At 41.7% G+C, this 21,883-nt stretch overlaps 1 protein-coding gene and 1 long non-coding RNA gene across 2 annotated transcripts in view; both read right to left on the minus strand.

The window, feature by feature from the left end:
* Positions 1–13,560, minus strand: part of LOC311145659 (neurexin-3-beta-like) — a 58,465-nt gene extending 44,905 nt beyond the window's left edge. Inside the window, exon 1 of the mRNA XM_084181924.1 lies at positions 13,315–13,560. Coding sequence (XP_084038050.1) covers positions 13,315–13,503 — 189 coding nt within the window. The 5' untranslated portion in view covers positions 13,504–13,560. The remainder of the gene's footprint in view (positions 1–13,314) is intronic.
* LOC311146006 overlaps positions 13,555–21,883 on the minus strand; it is a 28,616-nt gene continuing 20,287 nt past the window's right edge. The window contains exons 2-3 of the long non-coding RNA XR_014614649.1: positions 15,196–15,285; positions 13,555–13,622 (exon numbers count right to left, since the gene is read on the minus strand). This is a non-coding gene — a long non-coding RNA (uncharacterized lncRNA). The remainder of the gene's footprint in view (positions 13,623–15,195; positions 15,286–21,883) is intronic.

Consider the following 21,883-nt stretch of genomic DNA (forward strand, 5'->3'; position numbering starts at 1 on the left):
CAGAATAGGCTACCTTTACTGTAATAAGAATTAATTGAATACAAAAACATCTCATGTAGGGGAGAGTATGGTAAGTTGAGCCATTTTTAATATTCAGCATTACTACATCAAGGGAAATATAATATGATTCTCTCTCTCTCTCTCTCTCTCTCTCTCTCTCTCTCTCTCTCTCGTATTCTGAGCACACTCGCACCGAAAGTCAGAATGTATTAAAAGGATGTTAATGGAGTACCTTGGAGGCTTGACCATGTTAATTCTACTGTAGCTCTACACTGTTCAAAAAAATCTATTTCATCTTGTTATCTAAGCTCTATCAGTGGCGGTCGGTGCCGTTTAAGATGAGGAGGAAACAATTTTTTTTAAATGAGCATTGCCTTATTTCTATTACAGCATATTGGATGACTGTCATTCAAATTCCATTCACCCAGTTTAATGTAACGTTGATAGGTTTATGCTACTACATGATACAAATTTGAGTTATCAAAGTGACAGACAGTGACACATTCAATATCGCCTTGCACACTCTTGCCTGCATCTAGCTGATCTAGGGTGTCATCATTAGTCCAACAGTTGAAAACAAGAGTTTCTATTGGACAAATTCAGATATGTCTATCCCCTTTTCGTTCCATTTACTTCCGTTTAAGAATTTTTTTTCAACAGAATCGGTGGAATGAATACACCCCTGATCACCAGCAAACACAGCTCACTTTCATAGCAGCCACATACAAACAGCATGATCACATGCTCATTGTATAATTCCTTCTCGCATCTATGCGCTCTCCTCCTGTCAGCTTTTCCCTTTGCTTGTGGACTTCATTGCACAACACAACCGCTGTCTGTGGCCAGGCAAAAAAACCTTTCCAAGCCAAACCTTCATACCATAACCGATAACCACTACACACAGCCTACATCGTTGCCACTATATTAGCTAACGTTATAGTCAACATAGCTACTAGAACTAACGCGTGCAGTACAGTATACAGCAAGCAGTTTAGCAGTTACACCGGCAGGCCCCGGTGGCAATAAATTAATAAAACCAAAAGCTTACCTTGACTTTGAAGAGTTCCAGTGTTGGCTAGCCATAGCCAGCTAGCTAACATAGCATCCCTCTCTGTTTGAGCCGGGTGTTTGAGTAGGCTAAACTAGCTAGCTGCATTTGCTAGCTAAGTAAGTGAAAAAAAATGTAATACAACAAAATATAGCTATCTCTCTCTCTCTCTCTCTCTCTTGTTCTTCTTCATTTTATAAGAAATTAATTTGTTCAAAACTGTTCAACTATTGTCTTTCTCTCTGAGTCAACTACTAACCACAATTTATGCACTGCAGTGCTAGCTAGCTGTAGCTTATGCTTTCATACTAGATTCATTTTCTAATCCTTTGATTGGGTGGACAACATGTCAGTTCATGCTGCAAGAGCTCTGATAGGTTGGAGGACGTCCTCCGGAAGTTATCATAATTACTGTGGAAGTCTATGAAAGAGGGTGAGAACCACGAGCCTCCTAGGTTTTGTATAGAAGCCAATGTACCCAGCGGAGGAGGGAAACTAGCTGTCCTCTGGCTACACCATGGTGCTACCCCAGAGAGTGCTGTTTAGGCTACTGCAGACCTTCATTGCAAAGTAGTGTGTTTTAATTAATTATTTGGTGATGTGAATATATTTAGTATAGTTTTAGCAAAGATTATAACTTTTTTAATGTTTCACTATTTTTATGAAATTCACTGAGGAAGATGGTCCTCCCCTTCCTCCTCTGAGGAGCCCCTACTGAGCACTATAGGGGGGGTGCTGAGGAGTTTTTTTGTCCGCTCATACAGGAACAAAAAAGGCCTAGTTCACACATTTTTAAAATATTTTTTAAATTATTATTTTATTATTTTATTTCGGTAATGCTTGGATTGGAACCGGTGCTATGGTCATTTGATACAAAATTATAATCCAATCACAATGTTTATTCACATTAGACTAATTATACAGTATTATTTTCTCATCTTTATCAAGGGATCAATAATTCCGGACCCCACTGTATAAATAGACACACACACTCTCCCCAGAAAGGCCACTTCAGACACTAAGGAGCACAATTATATTACCTCCAAACTATGACAGACAGCTTGTTTACCCATCCTGTTTGCTCAAATTAAGACGAGGGAAAGCAAACATGACTGTAAGGGCCACTTTGTGTGGTGTGTGTGTAGCAGCAGCTTGTTAACCTAGCCTACTGTTGAGTCTTTAATGAGAATCCCCCTGCCAGTTCCACTACACTGACACACACACACACACACATCACTATTGTAGTACTGCTGCAGTGATACACATGCCCTCTGCAGACATGAGTAGTTAGATGGGGAGTGTATGAGTACATTGATTGAGGGCCACTCAACCCACTGACCACCAGTCATCTTCTACAGCCTCTCTCTCTACACCCCCCCCTCCCCTTCTCTCTCTCTCTCTCTCTCTCTCTCTCTCTCTCTCTCTCTCTCTCTCTCTCTCTCTCTCTCCTCTCTCTCTCTCTCTCTCTCGATCTCTCTCTCTCTCTCTCTCTCTCTCTCTCTCTCTCTCTCCTCTCTTCTCTCGTCTATCTCTCTCTCTCTCTCTCTCTCTCTCTCTCTCTTCTCTCTCTCTCCTCTCTCATCTCTCTCTCTCTCTCTCTCTCTCTCTCCTCTCTCTCTCTCTCTCTCTCTCTCTCTCTCTCCCTTCCTCTCTCTTTCTCATTTCTTCCCTGGGTTTTATTGGTGAGATGACAAATGCCTGGTCATCCAGAGAGAGAAAGAGGAAGAGGCTGTGATTAACACGGCTCTCCTGTACGTGTCACTTCCTCTCTGGGCTGTTATTCATCACCTGCTCCAGATTGACCTCCACAGGAAATTCATCCTCCATTAAATTAGAAGAAATAAGAAAAATCACTTCCTTCCTCTGGCCCCCTTTAATATGTTTTATTCAATAGAGTACCTGCTATTGAGCATTGGAAGCCTCTCAAATCTCCCATTTCTAATCTCTCTCTATCGCTCTCTCGTTCGCTCTCTCTACGAGCTCCGCAAATCCTTTAGGGACGCAAAAATACATTACAGACTCAAACTTGAATTGATGTTCAACAACTCAGACTCGCGTCGCATGTGACAAGGACTACAGCGTTCTAAACCTCCCATCCATATAGAAAGTAAAGATTAAATTAAATTACTCGGGATCTATATAAGTGGAACAAATTGTGCTAAGAGAAACTGCGATCGAAAATAAGCAACAGTTCATGAGGAGGTTAAGAAATGGTCTGACAAGAACACTAGCTACAAATGTAGAATAAAAATTGTTAAGATGTATATTTCATCCAAGCTAATGTTCCACCCTCTGCAACTGGATCCTCTAATTCCTGACAGGCAGACCACAGGCTGTGAGGATTGGCAACAACACCTCCTCGACACTGACTATTAACACAGGGCCCCCCCAGGGGTGTGTCGTCAGTCCTCTACTGTACTCCCTGTTCAGCCACAACTGCGTGGCTTTGCACGACACCTACTCCATCATCAAGTTTGCTGACGACACCCGGTTATAGGCCTGATAACCAACAACGAAGAGTAAGGGAGGAGGTAAGTGAACTGGCATTGTGGTGTCATGACAACAACCTCTTCCTCAACATCAGCAAAAGAAAGGAGTTGATTGTTGACTTCAGGAAGCAGAGGAGGGAACATGCCCCGATCCACATCAACAGGACTGCAGTAGAGAGAGTCACGAGTTTTAAGAAATTCAGCATGCCACCCCGGGTCCTCTCCAAATACTACTGCTGCACCATCGAGAGCTTCCTGACTGGTTGCATCACGGCCTGGCACAGGAATTGCTCCGTCCACGACCGCAGGGTGGTGAAGACGGCCCAGTACATCATTGGGACCGTGTTCCCACCCATCCAGGACATCTACTCGAAACAGTGCCTGAGGAAGGCACGCAGCATCAACAAGGACCCCTCACACCCCAGCCACGAGCTATTGTCTCCCTTACTGTCGGGCAGACGGAATCGGAGCATGAGATCTGATACCAACAGGCTCAGAGACATTTTCTATCAACAAGACATCAGACTGCTGAACACTTGAACTGGACTGACCACCTGCTCTGATTCTCCGCACCTTAGCACACATGCACACACCCACAGAGACTTACACACACACACACATATACACTGACAAAATATTAAGAACTCCTGCTCTTTCCGTGACATAGACTGACCAGGTAAATGCAGGTGAAAGCTATGATCCCTTATTGATATCACTTGTTAAATCCACTTCAATCAGTGTAGATGAAGCGGAGGAGACAGGTTAAAGAAGGATTGTAAAGCCTTGAGACAATTGAGACATGGATTGTGTATGTGTGCCATTCAGAGGGTGAATTGTCAAGACGAAAGATTTAAGGGCCTTTGAATGGGTTATGGTAGTAGGTACCAGGTGCACCGGTTTGTGTCAAGAACTGCAATGCTGCTGGGTTTTTCATGCTCAACAGTTTCCTGTGTGTATCAAGAATGGTCCACCACCCAAAGGACATCCAGCCAACTTGACACAACTGTGGGAAGCATTGGAGTCAACATGGGCCAGCATCACTGTGGAACGCTTTCGACACCTTGTAGAGTCCATGCCCCGACGAATTGGGGGGTTGCAACTCAATATTAGGAAGGTGTTCCTAATGTTTGGTATACTCAGTGTACATGCATGCTACACACATCACAACTGCTGCTACCAGACTCTTATTGTACTGCTCAATTTATACACTTGCCCCTCATCCCCTCCTTCCCCAATACACGTGTAAATATTGGACTACATTGTGCCTTCCTGTATTATACTTATACTAAAATGTTTATTCTATTCTACTGAGCCATTTACTTTATGTTCACTATTCTTATCTTTTATTATTTCTTATTGTTGTTGCATTTTCGAGAAGGAACCTGCAAGTAAGCATTTTGTTGTATACCATGCGTATCCTGTACATACAAGTAATACAACTTGAAACTTGAAACTCTCTCTCAACTTTCCTTTGTCTGTTTTCTTTTCTGCTCTTCTGATTGTCTCTTGTGTTTTGCATATAATTTGCCTGCAGTCCATCCATTTACATTTACATCATTTAGCAGACGCTCTTATCCAGAGCGACTTACAAATTGGTGCATTCAACTTATGATAGCCAGTGGGACAACCACTTTTTTTATGGGGGGTGGGGTGGGGGGGTGGGTAGAAGGATTACTTTTATACTATTCCAGGTAGGGTTTCAAGTGTCTGTCATCCAGAGAAAACAGGGTTAGGTTTGTGATGCCTGACTGAGTTACGGTAAGATCAGCTGTTTTAACCCTAACAGGGTCACCAGGTGTGTTCCTTTCACATGAAGAGGAAACTCCCAGACCCATTGACTTTTTCCACATTTTGTTACATTACAGCCTTATTCTAAAATTGATTAAATTGTTTTATTCCCCTCATCAATCTCCACACAATACCCCATAATGACAAAGCAAAAACTGGCTTTTAGAAAATTTTGCAAATGTACACAAAGTTTGGGGTCACTTAGAAATGTCCTTGTTTTCAAAAGAAAAGCATTAAAATAACATAAAATTGATCAGAAATACAGTGTAGACATTGTTAAAATTGTAAATGGCTATTGTAGCTTGAAACGGCTGATTTTTTATGGAATATCTACATAGGCGTACAGAGGCCCATTATCAGCAACCATCAGTCCTGTGTTCCAATAGCACGTTGTGTTTGCTAATCCAAGTTTATCATTTTAAAAGGCTAATTGATCATTAGAATACCCTTTTGCAATTATGTTAGCACAGCTGAAAACTGTTGTGCTGATTAATGAACCAATACAACTGGCCTTCTTGAGACTAGTTGAGTATCTGGAGCATCAGCAATTGTGGGTTCGATTACAGGCTCAAAATGGCAAGAAACAAAGAACATCGCAAACTGGCTCTAACCAGAATACAACAACTGAGCAAGAGGACAAATACATTAGAGTGTCTAGTTTGAGAAACAGGTGCAAACAGGTCCTCAACTGGCAGCTTCATTAAATAGTACCCACAAAACACCAGTCTCAACGTGAACAGTGAAGAGGCGACTCCGGGATGCTGACCTTCTAGGCAGAGTTGCAAAGAAAAAGCAATATCTCAGACTGCCGATCTTAATCTTTTCTTTTTATTGGCCAGTCTGAGATATGGCTTTTTCTTTGCAACTCTGCCTAGAAGGTCAGCATCCCGGAGTCGCCTCTTTACTGTTGACGTTGAGACTGGTGTTTTGCGTGTACTATTTAATGAAGCTGCCAGTTGAGGACCTGTGAGAAGTCTGTTTCTCAAACTAGACACTCTAATGTATTTGTCCTCTTTCTCAGTTGTGCACTGGGGCCTCCCACTCCTCTTTCTATTCTGGTTAGAGCCAGTTTGCGCTGTTCTGTGAAGGGAGTAGTACACAGCATTGTACGAGATCTTCATTTTCTTGGCAATTTCTCGCATAGAATAGACTTCATTTCTTAGAACAAGAATAGACTGACAAGTTTCAGAAGAAGGTTATTTGTTTCTGGCCATTTTGAGCCTGTAATCGAACCCACAATTGCTGATGCTTTAGATACTCAACTAGACTCAAGAAGTTCAGTTTTATTGCTTCTTTAATCAGCACAACAGTTTTCAGCTGTGCTAACATAATTGCAAAAGGGTTTTCTAACGATCAATTACATTTTACATTTTAGTCATTTAGCAGACGCTCTTATCCAGAGCGACTTACTAACTGTAACTGTGAGTGCATAGCCTTTTAAAATGATAAACTTGGATTAGCAAACACAATGTGCCATTGGAACACAGGGCTGATGGTTGCTGATAATGGGCCTCTGTACGTCTATGTAGATATTCCATTAAAAATCAGCCGTTTCCAGCTAAAATAGCCATTTACAACATGAACAACGTCTACACTGTATTTCTGATTAATTAGATGTTATTTTAATGGACAAAAAAAATGCTTTTCTTTCGAAACAAGGACATTTCTAAGTGACCCCAAACATTTGAACGACATTTACATACGTTTTCAGACCCTTTACTTAGTATTTTGTTGAAGCACCTTTGGCAGCGATTACAGCCTTGACTCTTCTTGGGTATGACGCTACAACCTTGGCACACCTGTATTTGGGGAGTTTCTCCCAATCTTCTCTGCAGTTCCTCTCAAGTTCTGTCAGGTTGGATGGGGGAACATTGCTGCACAGCTATATTCAGGTCTCTCCAGAGATGTTCGATCGGGTTCAAGTACGGGCTCTGGCTAGGCCACACAAGGACATTAAGAGACTTGTCCCGAAGCCACTCCTGCATTGTCTTGGCTGTGTGCTTAGGGTCGTTGTCCTGTTGGAAGGTGAACCTTTGCCCCAGTCTGAGGTCCTGAGCGCTCTGGAGCAGGTTTTCATCAAGGATCGCTCTGTACTTTGCTCCATTCATCTTTCCCTCGATCCTGACTAGTCTCCCCATCCCTGTCTCTGAAAAACATTCCCACAGCATGATGCTGCCACCACCATGCTTCACCGTAGGGATGATGCCAGGTTTCCTCCAGACGTGACACTTGGCATTCAGGCCAAATAGTTCAATCTTGGTTTCATCAGACTAGAGAATTTTGTTTCTCATGGTCTGAGAGTCCTTTAGGTGCCCTTTGGCAAACTCCAAGTGGGCTGTCATGCCTTTTACTGAGGAGTGGAGGCCTGATTGGTGGAGTGCTGCAGAGATGGTTGTCCTTTTGGAAGGTTCTGCCATCTCCACAGAGGAACTCTAGAGCTCTCTCAGAGTGACCATCGGGTTCTTGGTCACCTCCTGACCAAGGCCCTTCTCCCCAGATTGCTCAGTTTGGCCGGGTGGCCAGCTCTAGGAAGAGTCTTGGTGGTTCTTAACTTCTTCCATTTAAGAATGATGGAGGCCACTGTGTTCTTGGGGACCTTCAATGCTGCAGAAATGTTTTGGTACTCTTCCCAAGATCTGTGACTCAACACAATCCTGTCTCAGAGCTCTACTGACAATTCCTTCGACCTCATGGCTTGGTTTTTGCACTGACATGCACTGTCAACTGCGGGACCTTATATAGACGTGTGTCTTTCCAAATCATGTCCAATCAATTGAATCTACCACAGGTGGACTACAATCAAGTTGTAGAAACATCTCAAGGATGATCATTGGAAACAGGACGCACCTGAGCTCAATTTCGAGTCTCATAGCAAAGGGTCTGAATACTTATGTAAATAAGGTATTTATGTTTTTTTATACATTTACAAACATTTCTAAAAACCTGTTTTTGCTTTGTCATTATGTGGTATTGTGCGTAGATTGATGAGAATATTTTTTGGGGGAATCCATTTGAGAATAAGGCTGTAACGTAACAAAATGTGGAAAAAGTGAAGGGGTCTGAATACTTTCCGAATGCACTGTATGTATACTGAACAAAAATATGAACGCAACATGTAAAGTGTTGGTCCCATGTTTCATGAGCTGAAATAAAAGATCCCAGAAATGTTCCATATGCACAAAAAGCTCATTTCTCTAAAATGCTGTGCACAAATTTGTTTACATCCCTGTTAGTGAGCGTTTCTCCTTTTCAAGATAATCCATCCTCCTGACATGTGTGGCTTATCAAGAAATGGATTAAACAGTATGATCATAGGGGTCTGCCGAGTGGAACAGCGGTCTAATGCATTGCATCACAGTGGTTGAGGCGTCACTACAGCCCTGGGTTCGATCCCAGGCTCTGTCACAGCTGGCCGTGACCGGGAGACCCATGAGGCGGCGCACAATTGGCCCAGCGTCATCCGGGTTAGGGGAGGGTTTGGCCGGACAGGATTTCCTTGTCCCATCGCGCTCTAGCGACTCCTTGTGGTGGGCCCGGGCACCTGCAAGCTGACATCGGTCGCCAGCTGGACGGTGTTTCCTCCGACACATTGGTGCAGCTGGCTTCCGGGTTAAGCGAGCAGTGTGTCAAGAAGCAGTGCGGCTTGGCAGGGTCGTGTTTCGGAGGACGCATGGCTCTCGACCTTTGCTTCTCCCGAGTCCGTAAGGGAGTTGCAGTGATGGAACAAGACTGTAACTACAAATTGGGCAAGAAAAACAGTATGATCATTACACATGTGCACCTTCTACTGAGGACTATAAAAGGCCACTTTAAAATGTGAATTTTTGCAACATCACACAATGCCACAGATGTCTCAAGTTTTGAGGGAACGTGCAATTGGCATGCTGACTGGAGGAATGTCCACCAGAGCTATTGCCAGAGAATTGAATGTTAATTTCTCTACCATCAGCGTCGTTTTAAAGAATTTGGCAGTTTGTATCAACCGGCCTCACAACCGCAGACCACATGAAACCCTGCCAGCCAAGGACCTCCACATCCAGCTTCTTCACCTGTGGGATCATCTGAGACCAGCCACCCGGACAGCTGATGAAACTGAGGAGTATTTCTGTCTGTAATGAAGTTTTTTTGTGGGGAAAAACTCATTCTGATTGGCTGGGCCTGGCTCCCCAGTGGGTGGGCCTGGCTCCCAAGTGAGTGGGCCTATGCCCTCCCAGGCCCACCCATGGCTGTGCCCCTGCCCAGTCATGTGAAATCCATAGATTAGGGCCTAATTAATTTCAAATGACTGATTTCCTTATATGAACTGTAACTCAGTAAAATCGTTGAAATTGTTGCATGTTGTGTTTATATTTTTGTTCAATATAGTTCTAGATTTCATTCACCTCATAGCAAGGGTGTTGCAGGCATCAGTAGTTTAAACATATAAACTTTACATGGGTACAACATCAGGGTGTAGTTAAACATTCACAAGATCCTTTCCGCCTTTCCAGGTACAGTGTACTACTCTACAGTAGCTGTGCTCTGTGCAGAGAAAGGCTTGTGGCGCTAGCTCATGCAGAGCTAGCGTCCTTCAACATTAGCCCCTCCATACTGTATGTCAAAGTCTCTCTGTGGAGAGTTATGGCTTTAATATCATGACCACTAGCCAGGTCCATTTGTTCTCCAGGGCACCTATGAAATGGTCAACATGATTATGTTTTTACTCAGCCACAGACTTTTATTGGCTCCAAGCTGAAATGTGTTTGTAAAGCGTTTTGATTTAGACAGCCGGAGAGAGCGAGAGAGAGAGAGAGAGAGGAGAGAGAGAGAGAGAGAGAGAGAGAGAGAGAGAGAGAGAGAGAGAGATGGAGGTCAGTTGGAATGAAGATGCTTTTCGATTATTATTATTTTATATATTTTTTTGTGGAGGGGACACATACAGTATACTAAGACAAAAATTGAATCCTGACATTACGTACAGCGCCTTCGGAAACTATTCAGACACATTGACTTTTTCCACATTTTCTTAGGTTACAGCCTTATTCTAAAATTGATTAAATTGTTTTTTACCCCTTATCAATCTACACACAATACCCCATAATGACAAAGCAAAAACAGGTTTTTAGAAATTCCTGCTAATTGATTAAAAATAAAAAACTTAAATGTCATATTTACATAAGTATTCAGACCCTTTACTCAGTACTTTGTTGAAGCACCTTTGGCAGCGATTAAAGCCTAGAATCTTCTTGGGTATGACACTACAAGGTTCGCACACCTGTATTTGGGGAGTTTATCCCATTCTTCTCTGCAGATCCTCTCAAGCTCTGTCAGGTTGGATGGGGAGCATTGCTGCACAGCTATTTTCAGGTCTCTCCAGAGATGTTCGATCGGGTTCAAATCCAGGCTCTGGCTGGGCCACTCAAGGACATTCAGAGACTTGTTCCGAAGCCACTACGTTGTCTTGGCTGTGTGCTTAGGGTCGTTGTCCTGTTGGAAGGTGAGTCTTCGCCCCAGTCTGAGGTCTTGAGTGCTCTGGAGCAGGTTTTCATCAAGGTTCTCTCTGTACTTTGCTCCGTTCATCTTTGCCTCAATCCTGACTAGTCTCCCAGTCCCTGTCTCTGAAAAACATCCCCACAGCATGATGCTGTAACCACCATGCTTCACCGTAGGGATGGTGCCAGGTTTCCTCCAGACGTGATGCTTAGTATTCCGGCCAAAGAGTTCAATCTTGGTTTTATCAGACCAGATAATCTTGTTTCTCATAGTCTGAGAGTCTTTAGGTGCATTTTGGCAAACTCCAAGCGGGCTGTCATGTGCCTTTTACTGAGGAGTGGCTTCATCTGGCCACTCTACCATAAAGGTCTAATTGGTGGAGTGCTGCAGAGATGGTTCTCCTTCTGGAAGGTTCTCCCATCTCCACAGAGTGACCATCGGGTTCTTGGTCACCTCCCTGACCAACGCCCTTCTCCCCCGATTGCTCAGTTTGGCCAGACGGCCAGCTCTAGGAAGAGTCTTTGTGGTTCCAACCTTCTTCCATTTAAGAATGATGGAGGCCACTGTGTTCTTGGGGACCTTAAATGCTCATACATTTTTTGGTACCCTTCCCCAGATCTGTGCCTCAACACAATCCTGTCTCAGAGCTCTACAGACAATTCCTTCGACCTCATGGCTTGGTTTTTTTCTCTGACATGCACTGTCAACTGTGGGACCTTATATAGGCAGGTGTGTGCCTTTCCAAATCATGTCCAATCAATTGAATTTACCACAGGTGGACTCCAATCAAGTTGTAGAAACATTTCAAGGATGATCAATGGAAACAGGATGCACCTGAGCTCAATTTCAAGTCTCATAGCAAAGTGTTTCTGTTTTTTGTTATTAATACATTTGCAAACATTTCTAAAAACCTGTTTTTGCTTTGTCATTATGTTTGTAGATTGCTGAGGAAATGGTTTTATTGAATCCATAAGCCGCCTCCAACGTTGCTTTAGAGAATTTGGCAGTACTTTCAACCAGACTCACAACCGCAGACCACGTGTAACCACGCCAGCCCAGGACCTCCACATCCAGCTTCTTCACCTGCAAGATCGTCTGAGACCAGCCACCCGGCAGCTGATGAAACTGAGGAGTATTTCTGTCTGTAATAAAGCCCTTTCTTCGGAAAAACTCATTCTGATTGTCTGGGCCTGGCTCCCCATCGCTGCACCCCTGCCCAGTCATGTGAAATCCATAGATTAGGGCCTAATGAATTTTTTCAATTGACTGTTTTCTTTATATGAACTGTAACTCAGTAAAATTGTTGAAATTGTTGCATTTATATTTTTGTTCACTATTTGTTACTATTTTATATTTCCATGTGTAATATTAATATAATATTTCATAGATGTCCAGTAGATAAGGAATTGGGAAAGTCTGGTATACAAAAACACACTCATTGAAGTTACCTGAAAATCAAAGCACCCATAACCACACCTGGCCCTGAACAAACCATCCCAACAGACACCTGATACAGTGGCTGACTGTGCTTGAAAACATGCAGGGCTTTGTACACAATGGTTTGCATAATATTTAAAACACCTAGCACACCTGAACACACCTGGGTAAGCGTGACAATAACTCTCTCTCTGTTTCCCAGAAACGGAATGAACAGACACAGACCTTGGTTCAAATACTTCACTTCTCTTTTTTTGACCTGCACTGTTGGGGCTCGGAGCATCTGAATTTCACTGTACCCTGCGATTACATCTGTGACCCTGTGCATGTGACTAATAAACTAATCTAATCATCTAATCTAATCTAATACTATTTGAAATCTTTCAAAAACATTGAGTGTTTGCTCGAGAAAGTGCCAGATCGGTGGGGTTTTCTATTTTGTAACAATTCTTTAGTCCATCAAACCAGGCAAGCTCAATCAAGCACAGATAAAGTATTTGAATAATTAAAAATAGTATTTCAACCCATAGGTCTGACAGACATGTAGGTTTTCCATAGCTTTCCCTTTCCTGGCCTCATTACCCAAAAAATAAAAATGCTATCTGGGCTATGTGGTTATTTGTGGTGTAAAGATGATGAAGGGCTTTGAGCTAATTTCTCCATCTAGACCACAGGGTCTCTGAGCCTCTGTCTCTGGGGAGAGGATGGGGCTGTCGTGGTCCTTGAAACGCAGCTGTTCAGGGGACATGTATGGAGCACATATAGAATACGCTGGTATGTGGCTGGTAATCTCTATGCTGTTGATATGGCTGTATGCATGTATTCGCAGGTTAGCATGACATAATCTGTATATCCCCAGTCACATAACAATAATAACATAAATATGTGAATAGAGATATTTTCTATGCCAATGGTGGTATCCACATTAATAAATGTAACACTTACATGGGTGTCTTGATTTGTCAAAGGAATGCCCAGCATCCCTAACCCTACCCTCCTCTCTCATGTTCTACCTCACCCTATCACCACCTCCGCCCGTTGATAGCCCCCCATCCTCTACTCCCCGTCCCCAGGACCTACCTGTATGGTGGGAGAGGAGCGGTGCTTGCGGGTGGTGGTGGTGGACATGGTGGTGGTGGTCTCGATAAAGGTGGTGGACATCTCGGGGGGCTGGGCGGTGGTGCGAGCCGACCCGGCCACAGAGGGCACGTCGCCCACCAATCGGACACTGCCGTTGATCTTGATGTTGAGGTTGCCCTCGGCAGCCATGTTGAGGACCTTGAGGCCGTTGTAGTAGAGGCCGGATAGCTGACCCTGGAAGGGCCGACTGCGGTCGCTGCCACCGATGGTGACTGTGGCCTGGGTGTTGAATATCGTTAGCTGCCGGCCTAGAGAATGGAACCAGACAGAGGTCATTCACATCAAGGAATATCAAGGTACTGAGTAGCAAAATAAGGTTTCTATTTTGTTTTTTTTCCGTGTCCAAACTGATCTTGAAATGGGAGGAGATGTTGGTTGACTCAAAGCTCGAGCTTCATATGATAAATGTTGGTCTGCCATGACCTCATTGTGTGTGTGTGTGTGCGTGCGTGCGTGCGTGCGTGCGTGCATCACTATGTGTACTTATGAGTCCTTGACAATGAAATGGTCCTTACAGTATATTGTAGAGGTCACGATGAGGTCGGTTGTAAAAACCTTTAAGGTGAAACTACAAAGAAAGGTCAACTGAAGAGGCTATAACTAGCCTGGGCCCAGGGAGCTAACCCCAAATATACAGGGTCAACACTTCTGGCTACAAGGGTGATGTCTCCCAGGATTGATTCACTGTAGAAAGGTCATCGTGTTGTTAGCTGTAATTACGAGATTACGGGTTGTGATCTGAGGCTGAGGGAGGAGAGGAGAGAGGAGGATGGAAAGGAGGAGAAAAGGTCAAAGCTTTATGTCTGTCTCCTCAAACTGGCCCTTTGGGGCAGCCTCTGATCAGCTGCATCTAAAAAGTCTAGAGCTAATGCCATAGCTAAGAAGATGAAGACTGGGGTAGGAACCAATATTTAAAAGGCTAAGGCAAATGCTGAAGCCTGAAAGCAGAGGAAGGAACTAATGTTTAAAAGGCTAGGACTAATACCAAAGGTATGAATCAGAAGGGCAGGAATCTGAAAGAGAAAAGCAGTACAAGGGGCTTTCGAGTTTCAAATGGGTACAATTATTACTGAAAGGATATATACATGTAAAATCTAAGAAATCTAAGTAACATCACCCGATACACAACATCTTGAATAAGTGTATATTTGAAACCTAAAACAACAAAAAATGAAACCTACAAATTGTAATATTCAATTTAGCAAGAATGGAGTAAATTGTTAACCTGTTAGCAAATCGTTTACCCAGTTTGATGCAATCATTCTCCAATATCATTAACATTGCATTCTGGTTACTGAAATAATAAATGAATAAATGATTGTACATCAAAAGATTATTAACTGACTCAATATTGTAGATGTACAACAACATGTTGAAAATGGCATTCAAGTTTAAATGGATGTTAAAGGGACTTTAGGAAATACTTGAACTTTATGTTATTTCTGTTTTATCGTAAAGCTATTTTTCGAAGGATTCAAGATGTAGAGTATATGAAATAATATTTCCATGTGTAATATGAGATAGGATGAAATATTATCTACAATAGCAGTCCCTTTAACTGAGTAGAGTGATTATGAATTATGAATTACCATGAGATTTATTTGGGTAATTAACTTGGGTAACAAAATCAAATCAAATGTATTCGAATTGAGAAAGAAAATTAGGTTAGGAAGTTATTAGGTCATGTTAAAATCATATTTTAAAGTGGTAAAATAAATTCAAAGCATCAGCAACAGTTCAGCAGGCAAATGCAAAAATAAAAAGTTAAATGTTGAGTTCAATAGAAGAGAATTTAAAAGTTAGATGTTGTGTTAAGGTTACCTTTCTCTTGTAGCCAATCCACTACTGGCCGGGCGTATTTCAATGGGAATTTCTTAGTGGCAATTTCAAGGCGTTCACTATCGGTTGTCGCTGTTTAAAGTTTAAAAAACATTTAAAACATTTAGAAAACAGTATGCATTTGGCATCAGGCATTTTAACACATTTTAACACATGCTCACTTCAAACTTTTGTTTTCATTTTCATGCAAGCATTTTAAAAAAGTTTAACACTTTTAATTGCAGGTTAGAATTTATGTCTTGTTTATGAGATAGGTGAAGTGTTATAAATAAAGTGATAACAAAAATAGGTCATTTGCTGCTCTGCTGGTTTTCACGAGGCTTTACTCACAGGCGACAGAAGCGCCTCTATATTTTTGCATTCATTTAAACATTGACAAAGATATTTAGAACTGAGCCTTCATAAAAACCAGCATTTGTTTCTCATGGGATGAAGTGTATTCAAGTATCTTAAAACTAATAACAGTTAACAGACCCTTCCAATGCACATTCACCATGCAACCATTTCATACTATTAGCAGACAGTTCATGGGCATTAAGGTGATTTTTTTTTTTGCATTCTTCAAATCCAACATTAAGAACAAAAAATAGGAGTAAAGCTGTGATAATAACAATTTTCACTGGACAGCATTTGCTTTTTCTTCCCCAGAAACCAGTTCACCTCAGTACTCAAAGAAGGTTTAGCGTGTGTGCATGTGTGTGCGTGTGTGCATTTACACACCATGCTGGGAAACAGGAAAAGGACTTTAGGGCAAATGGAGGTGGTACAGTAGGGGTGGCAAAGGAATAGGGTTGAATATGCTTTTGGATGTTTTAGGATGGGTATCTGTTAACGCCTGCTGTTTCTACACCAGAGTCAAATTGTGATGGGAGACAAGGAACCCCATGGGGAGACAAGCTGCCACGGGGTAGGAACCAAAGGAACCAAGGTAGGAACCAAATTCCAGGACCCCAAAGAGACAGGGGTACCTGAGGGCCTACCCAAAGTGAGCACCCCTACCAAGTATATTCCCTCCTTTTCTATCCCCGAAAGAGAGACCTCATTTGAGCCTTCTGCAAAGATACAGTGCCTTGCAAAAGTACATTTTTCCTATTTTGTTGCTTTACAACCTGTAATTTAAATGGATTTTTATTTGGATTTAATGTAATTGACATACACAAAATAGTCCAAATTGGTTAAGTGAAAAAAAAAAAAAAAAAAAATTCATAAAATTCAAAAAAATAAATAACGGAAAAGTGGTGCGTGCATATGTTTTCACCCCCTTTGCTATGAAGCCCCTAAATGTTGTATTTTATTTTATTTCACATTTATTTAACCAGGTAGGACAGTTGAGAACAAGTTCTCATTTACAACTGCGACCTGGCCAAGATAAAGCAAAACAGGGCGATAAAAACAACAACACAGAGTTACACATGGGATAAACAAAACGTACAGTCAATAACACAATAAAAAAATAGAAAATCTATATACAGTGTGTGCAAATGTAGTAAGTTATGGAGGTAAGGCAATAAATAGGCCATAGTGCAAAATAATTACAATTTAGTATTAACACTGGAGTGATAGATGTGCAGAAGATGATGTGCAAATAGAGATACTGGGGTGCAAATGAGCACAATATGGGGATGAGGTAGTTGGTTGGCTAATTACAAATGGGCTGTGTACAGGTGCAGTGATCGGTAAGCTGTTCTGACAACTGATGCTTAAAGTTAGTGAGGGAGATATGAGTCTCCAGCTTCAGAGATTTTTGCAGTTCATTCCAGTCATTGGCAGCAGAGAACTGGAAGGAATGGCGGCCAAAGGAGGTGTTGGCTTTGGGGATGACCAGTGAGATATACCTGCTGGAGCGCATACTATGGGTGGGTGTTGCTATGGTGACCAATGAGCTAAGATAAGGCGGGGTGCAACCAATTACCTTCAGAAGTCACATAATTAGTTAAATAAAGTCCACCTGTGTGCAATATAAGTGTCACATGATCTGTCACATGATCTTAGTATATATACACCTGTTCTGAAAGGCCCCAGAGTCTGCAACACCACTAAGCAAGGGGCACCACCAAGCAAGCAGCACCATGAAGACCAAGGAGCTCTCCAAACAGGTCAGGGACAAAGTTGTGGAGAAGTACAGATCAGGGTTGGGTTATAAAAAAATATCAGAAACTTTGAACATCCAACGGAGCACAATTAAATCCATTATAAAAAAATTGGCACCACAACAAACCTGCCAAGAGAGGGCCGCCCACCAAAACTCATGGACCAGGCAAGGAGGGCATTAATCAGAGAAGCAACAAAGAGACCAAAAATAACCCTGAAGGAGCAGCAAAGCTCAACAGCAGAGATTGGAGTATCTATCCATAGGACAACTTTAAGCCGTACACTCAACAGAGCTGGGTTTTCCGGAAGAGTGTCCAGAAAAAAAGTAATTGCTTAAAGAAAAAAATAAGCAAAAGGCATGTTGGAGACGCCCCAAACATATGGAAGAAGGTACTCTGGTCAGATGAGACTAAAATTGAGGTTTTTGCCTATCAAGGAAAACGCTATGTCTGGCGCAAACCAACACCTCAATGGCCTAGTCAAAGCCCAGATCTCATTCCAATTGAGAATCTGTGGTATGACGTAAAGATTGCTGTACACCAGCGGAACCCATCCAACTTGAAGGAGCTGGAGCAGTTTTGCCTTGAAGAATGGGCAAAATTCCCAGTGGCTGGATGTGCCAAGCTTATAGAGACATACCCCAAGAGACTTGCAGCTGTAATTGCTGCAAAAGGTGGCTCTACAAAGTATTGACTTTGGGGGGGTGAATAGTTATGCATGCTCAAGTTTTCTATTTTTTTGTCTTATTTCTTGTTTGTTTCACTTCATTTTGCATCTTCAAAGTTGTAGGCATGTTGTGTAAATCAAATGATACAAACCCCCAAAAAATCCATTTTAATTCCAGGTTCTAAGGCAACATATAATAGGAAAAATGCCAAGGGGGGTGAATACTTTCGCAAGCAACTGTAGGTAGACAGCAGGTGGCTGTGTGTGTGCGTGTTGAGTGTGTATGTGTCTGTATGTGTGTGTTTCATGCTCTTTACCCTGCCTGCTGTATGTCAGATGCTCTACAGGGGCCTTATTTATAACTGTTGCATAAATTTCACACTCAATTTCTGCATGTGCCATTTCTGAAAAGTCTGCCCAAGTACACAAATATTGAGACGTATAAACTTGCCGTAAAAAGTATGCCATACAAATGCATGTTTCCCGTTATAAACCAGATGTCGAAAACTGTGCAAGCGTGAACGAGGCATTAAAACTCCGCCTGGAAAACGCCTCCATTCACCTTTTATGGTGCCAATAACGTCCTTTATTTGCTGTATAATGTGGAACTATTGGCATTAGGCCGTGGCATGCAGAAGACAAATTGTTGTTCAATATTTAGTTAATCAATAGATTATTGGGTTTACATATCCTGCCTTAGTGTAGGCTCTGAGATATTTCCCATACCAGTCTATTTACTGTGTTGGCAGAATGTTTTCATCTTTAGCAGTAATTTATGCTGTATCTGGTAAAGGATCGTGTCCATTTCTGAAAGAGAAAACAATGGTAAATTGTCATGGACGTGTCAGCAGAACGTTTGAATTTAACAATGTTTCATATCGACTTTTCCCCCAATCTAAATATGATGGACTGTCACTGCCCGCAAATTCTAAAACATTGTAGGGCAGGCCCAAAAAAAATATTTATTGTGTGTTTTTAATCTACTTGACTTTTTAATATATATTTTTATAGTACTACTGATATTAATTACTGCATTGTTGGGAAAGAGCAAGCAAAAAATGGCATTTTACTGTACTTGTGCATGTGACAATAAAAACTTGAAACTTGATACATAGGCCTACTTCACTGTAAAAGATCAGCTATGATATTGCAAAACTTGAAATACATATAGCCTATATATTTACTAGGCTACTAGGTCCAATTAAATGAGAGATGCACATGGTAATTTGTTGTATGGCTCCTTCCCTAATGAACCCATTATGGCCAGAAAAGGTAAGGAATATATTCTGTAATGGTTACGAAAATAAAATTGGAAAAATATTCCTATGTCTAATTATAAGATTCCTATGTCTAATTATAAAACATAGATTTGAGCTCTTCTCACTAATGGCAAATGGTTGCATTCTTGTTAATATGTTATCCTGTTTTAAGTTTTTTTTATGAATAAGCTTTTCATCATATCCCCCATTTGCACAAAAGACTTACTTGCCAGCTTGCAATACAATATTTCAACCACTTGAAAATGGGCGTAGGCATGGTCTAAAGTTTGCGGGGAGGTGAGAACATTCTCACGTCAAGTATTTTTTTAAAATAAATGTCAACCTTTGCGTGAAAACTGGCGCACACACATTTTGGGGTATATTTTGTACCTATGCAAGGTTTATAAATGAAGCCCAGATGTTGTCAAATTGCTTTACAAATTAAATAGATCCTTCCCAGGCACTAAAATAGCATCAGTCCCATAGATGTCACCTTTCATTGGTGTTACTGTCTGAAGACTGACAGCATTTCAAGATATAGAACAAAGAGAAAGGCGGAGTAAGACATTATGGATGCCTCTATACTTATTGCATGATGCAGTTTATATTTGCATCAGTTACTGTCAAAACAGGAGGCCGTGGACAAAGTCTACTTCTGGAGAAACCCTGACAAAAGAAGTCCTGCTCCTCCTCTCCATGACAGATGCAGGAGGGAGGCCGCTAACTTCTATCCACTCCCGTCTGACCAACGCTCTACAACTAGCGCCTCATCCGCTTCCAGTGCCAGTTTTTTATCCAATGAGAGACTGGACTGACAGAAGCGCGGAGGTGGCCGCGGTCACGCGTACCGACGAGATGCCGTACCCGAAGGGGTAAGAAGAAATGACTATCAGAGGCAGAGGGGACAGTTCACACGGTCCCAGAACCCACGGGACTGAGTGTCTTTAATTTATCAAGCAAGATATTGAGTCCAGCCCATGTCTCCTTGCTTAATAAAGGGTTATCTTTTGTGCCTACAACTCAGTGCAACGATTTCGATGTTAAGGTAGACATGCTTAAGTTTTTTAGAAACATCCATTTAGGGGAATACTTTAGCTACCCTAATCGTGATATTTCAACTTAACATGTAGGTGGCTCACCTGCATCTACTCCGACTCCTTTCAGAAGAAAGAGTTATTTTGTACCTCCAGCCAATCGCAATCATTCTATTGAGACATATTGCAGACTCGTTGAAAAATATGTTGGTAATCTCCTTAAGAACAAACAGGAGTACATATCATTTCAAAATGTACCCAAGGATGAAAAACAAGCTTTGCTTGATTTACAATCCGATACGTCAGTTCTTACCCGCCCTGCTGATAAGGGTAGGTCGGTTGTACTCATGGATAGGACAGTTTATGTAAATGAGTGTCACAGACAACTGCTTGACAACACCTTTTACAAGAAAGTCAGAAGTGACCCCACTTCCCAATTTCAGAACACTATCTTTACTGTCCTAGATGGGTATTTCAGTTCTGGTCAAATCACCAAAAAAGAACAAGATTTTTTGACTATTCAACACCCTAAAATTGCCAAAATTACACAAGAATGTTACAAAACCTCCAGGGCGCCCTATTGTAGCGGCCATTGATGCAGTAACAACCCCTTTATCAACCTTTGTTAACTTTTTTATTAGACCACTTGCAGAACAGCTCCCCTCCTTTGTAAAGGACACCAGCAGTATGATCTCTATTATTGAATCTCTTGATCCTCTCCCTGATAATACCTTGTTAGTTACTTTTGATGTTGAGTTGTTATATACGAATATTCCACACGAGGGCGGTATTGAAGCCATGGAAAAAAATAATCTGCAACGTGACCCAAATGAACTACCTTCCAGTGCATTCATTTTAACACTGGCTGAAATAGTACTCACACACAACTACTTCATGTTTCTAAATTATTTCTTTAATCAGACGAAGGGTACTGCTATGGGATCCCCTATGGCTCCTAACTATGCTAATTTGTATGTGGGTTACATTGAGAAACAGTCAATCTTCAATCCTCTCAAAAATGTTTTCTTGCCTAACATTATTATTTGGAAACGGTACATTGATGATATTTTTGTTCTATTGAGGGGTGACTTAAAACAGCTCCAGGCATTCTATGCTTTTCTTAACTCTTGTTCTGAGCACCTGAGATTTACTATGCAATCTGACACACGTCAAATCAGTTTCCTTGATCTTCTGATTTTGTGTGAGGATAATGTTCTATACACTGATCTTTACAGGAAACCTACTGATCGTAACAGTTTGTTGAGGGCTGATAGTTGTCACCCACTTCCCTTGAAAAACAGTTTGCCCTACAGCCAATTCTGTCTAATCAAAGGAATTTGTAAAAAACTATCAGATTTCGACCGAAATATGGCTAAGACGCAAAGAAAATTCAAGGAGAGGGGGTACAAAAATGGTCAGATTAATACTGCCATTGAGAAAATTCAAAACAAATCGAGACTTGACCTCTTTCAGGGACAGTCTCGCAAAAAGAAGCATTCTTGTGTTCTAACTACACGCTATTCAAAGTGCTCTGAACAAATAAGGGAATCTTTCACAAACATTGGCACATTCTAAGATCCGATGACAGTATTGGTAATGTGTTTTTGGACCCTCCCTTGG

The sequence above is a fragment of the Coregonus lavaretus genome (assembly GCF_964263955.1).
Source record: "Coregonus lavaretus genome assembly, chromosome: 18".
In the NCBI taxonomy this organism is placed as follows: Eukaryota; Metazoa; Chordata; class Actinopteri; order Salmoniformes; family Salmonidae; genus Coregonus; species Coregonus lavaretus.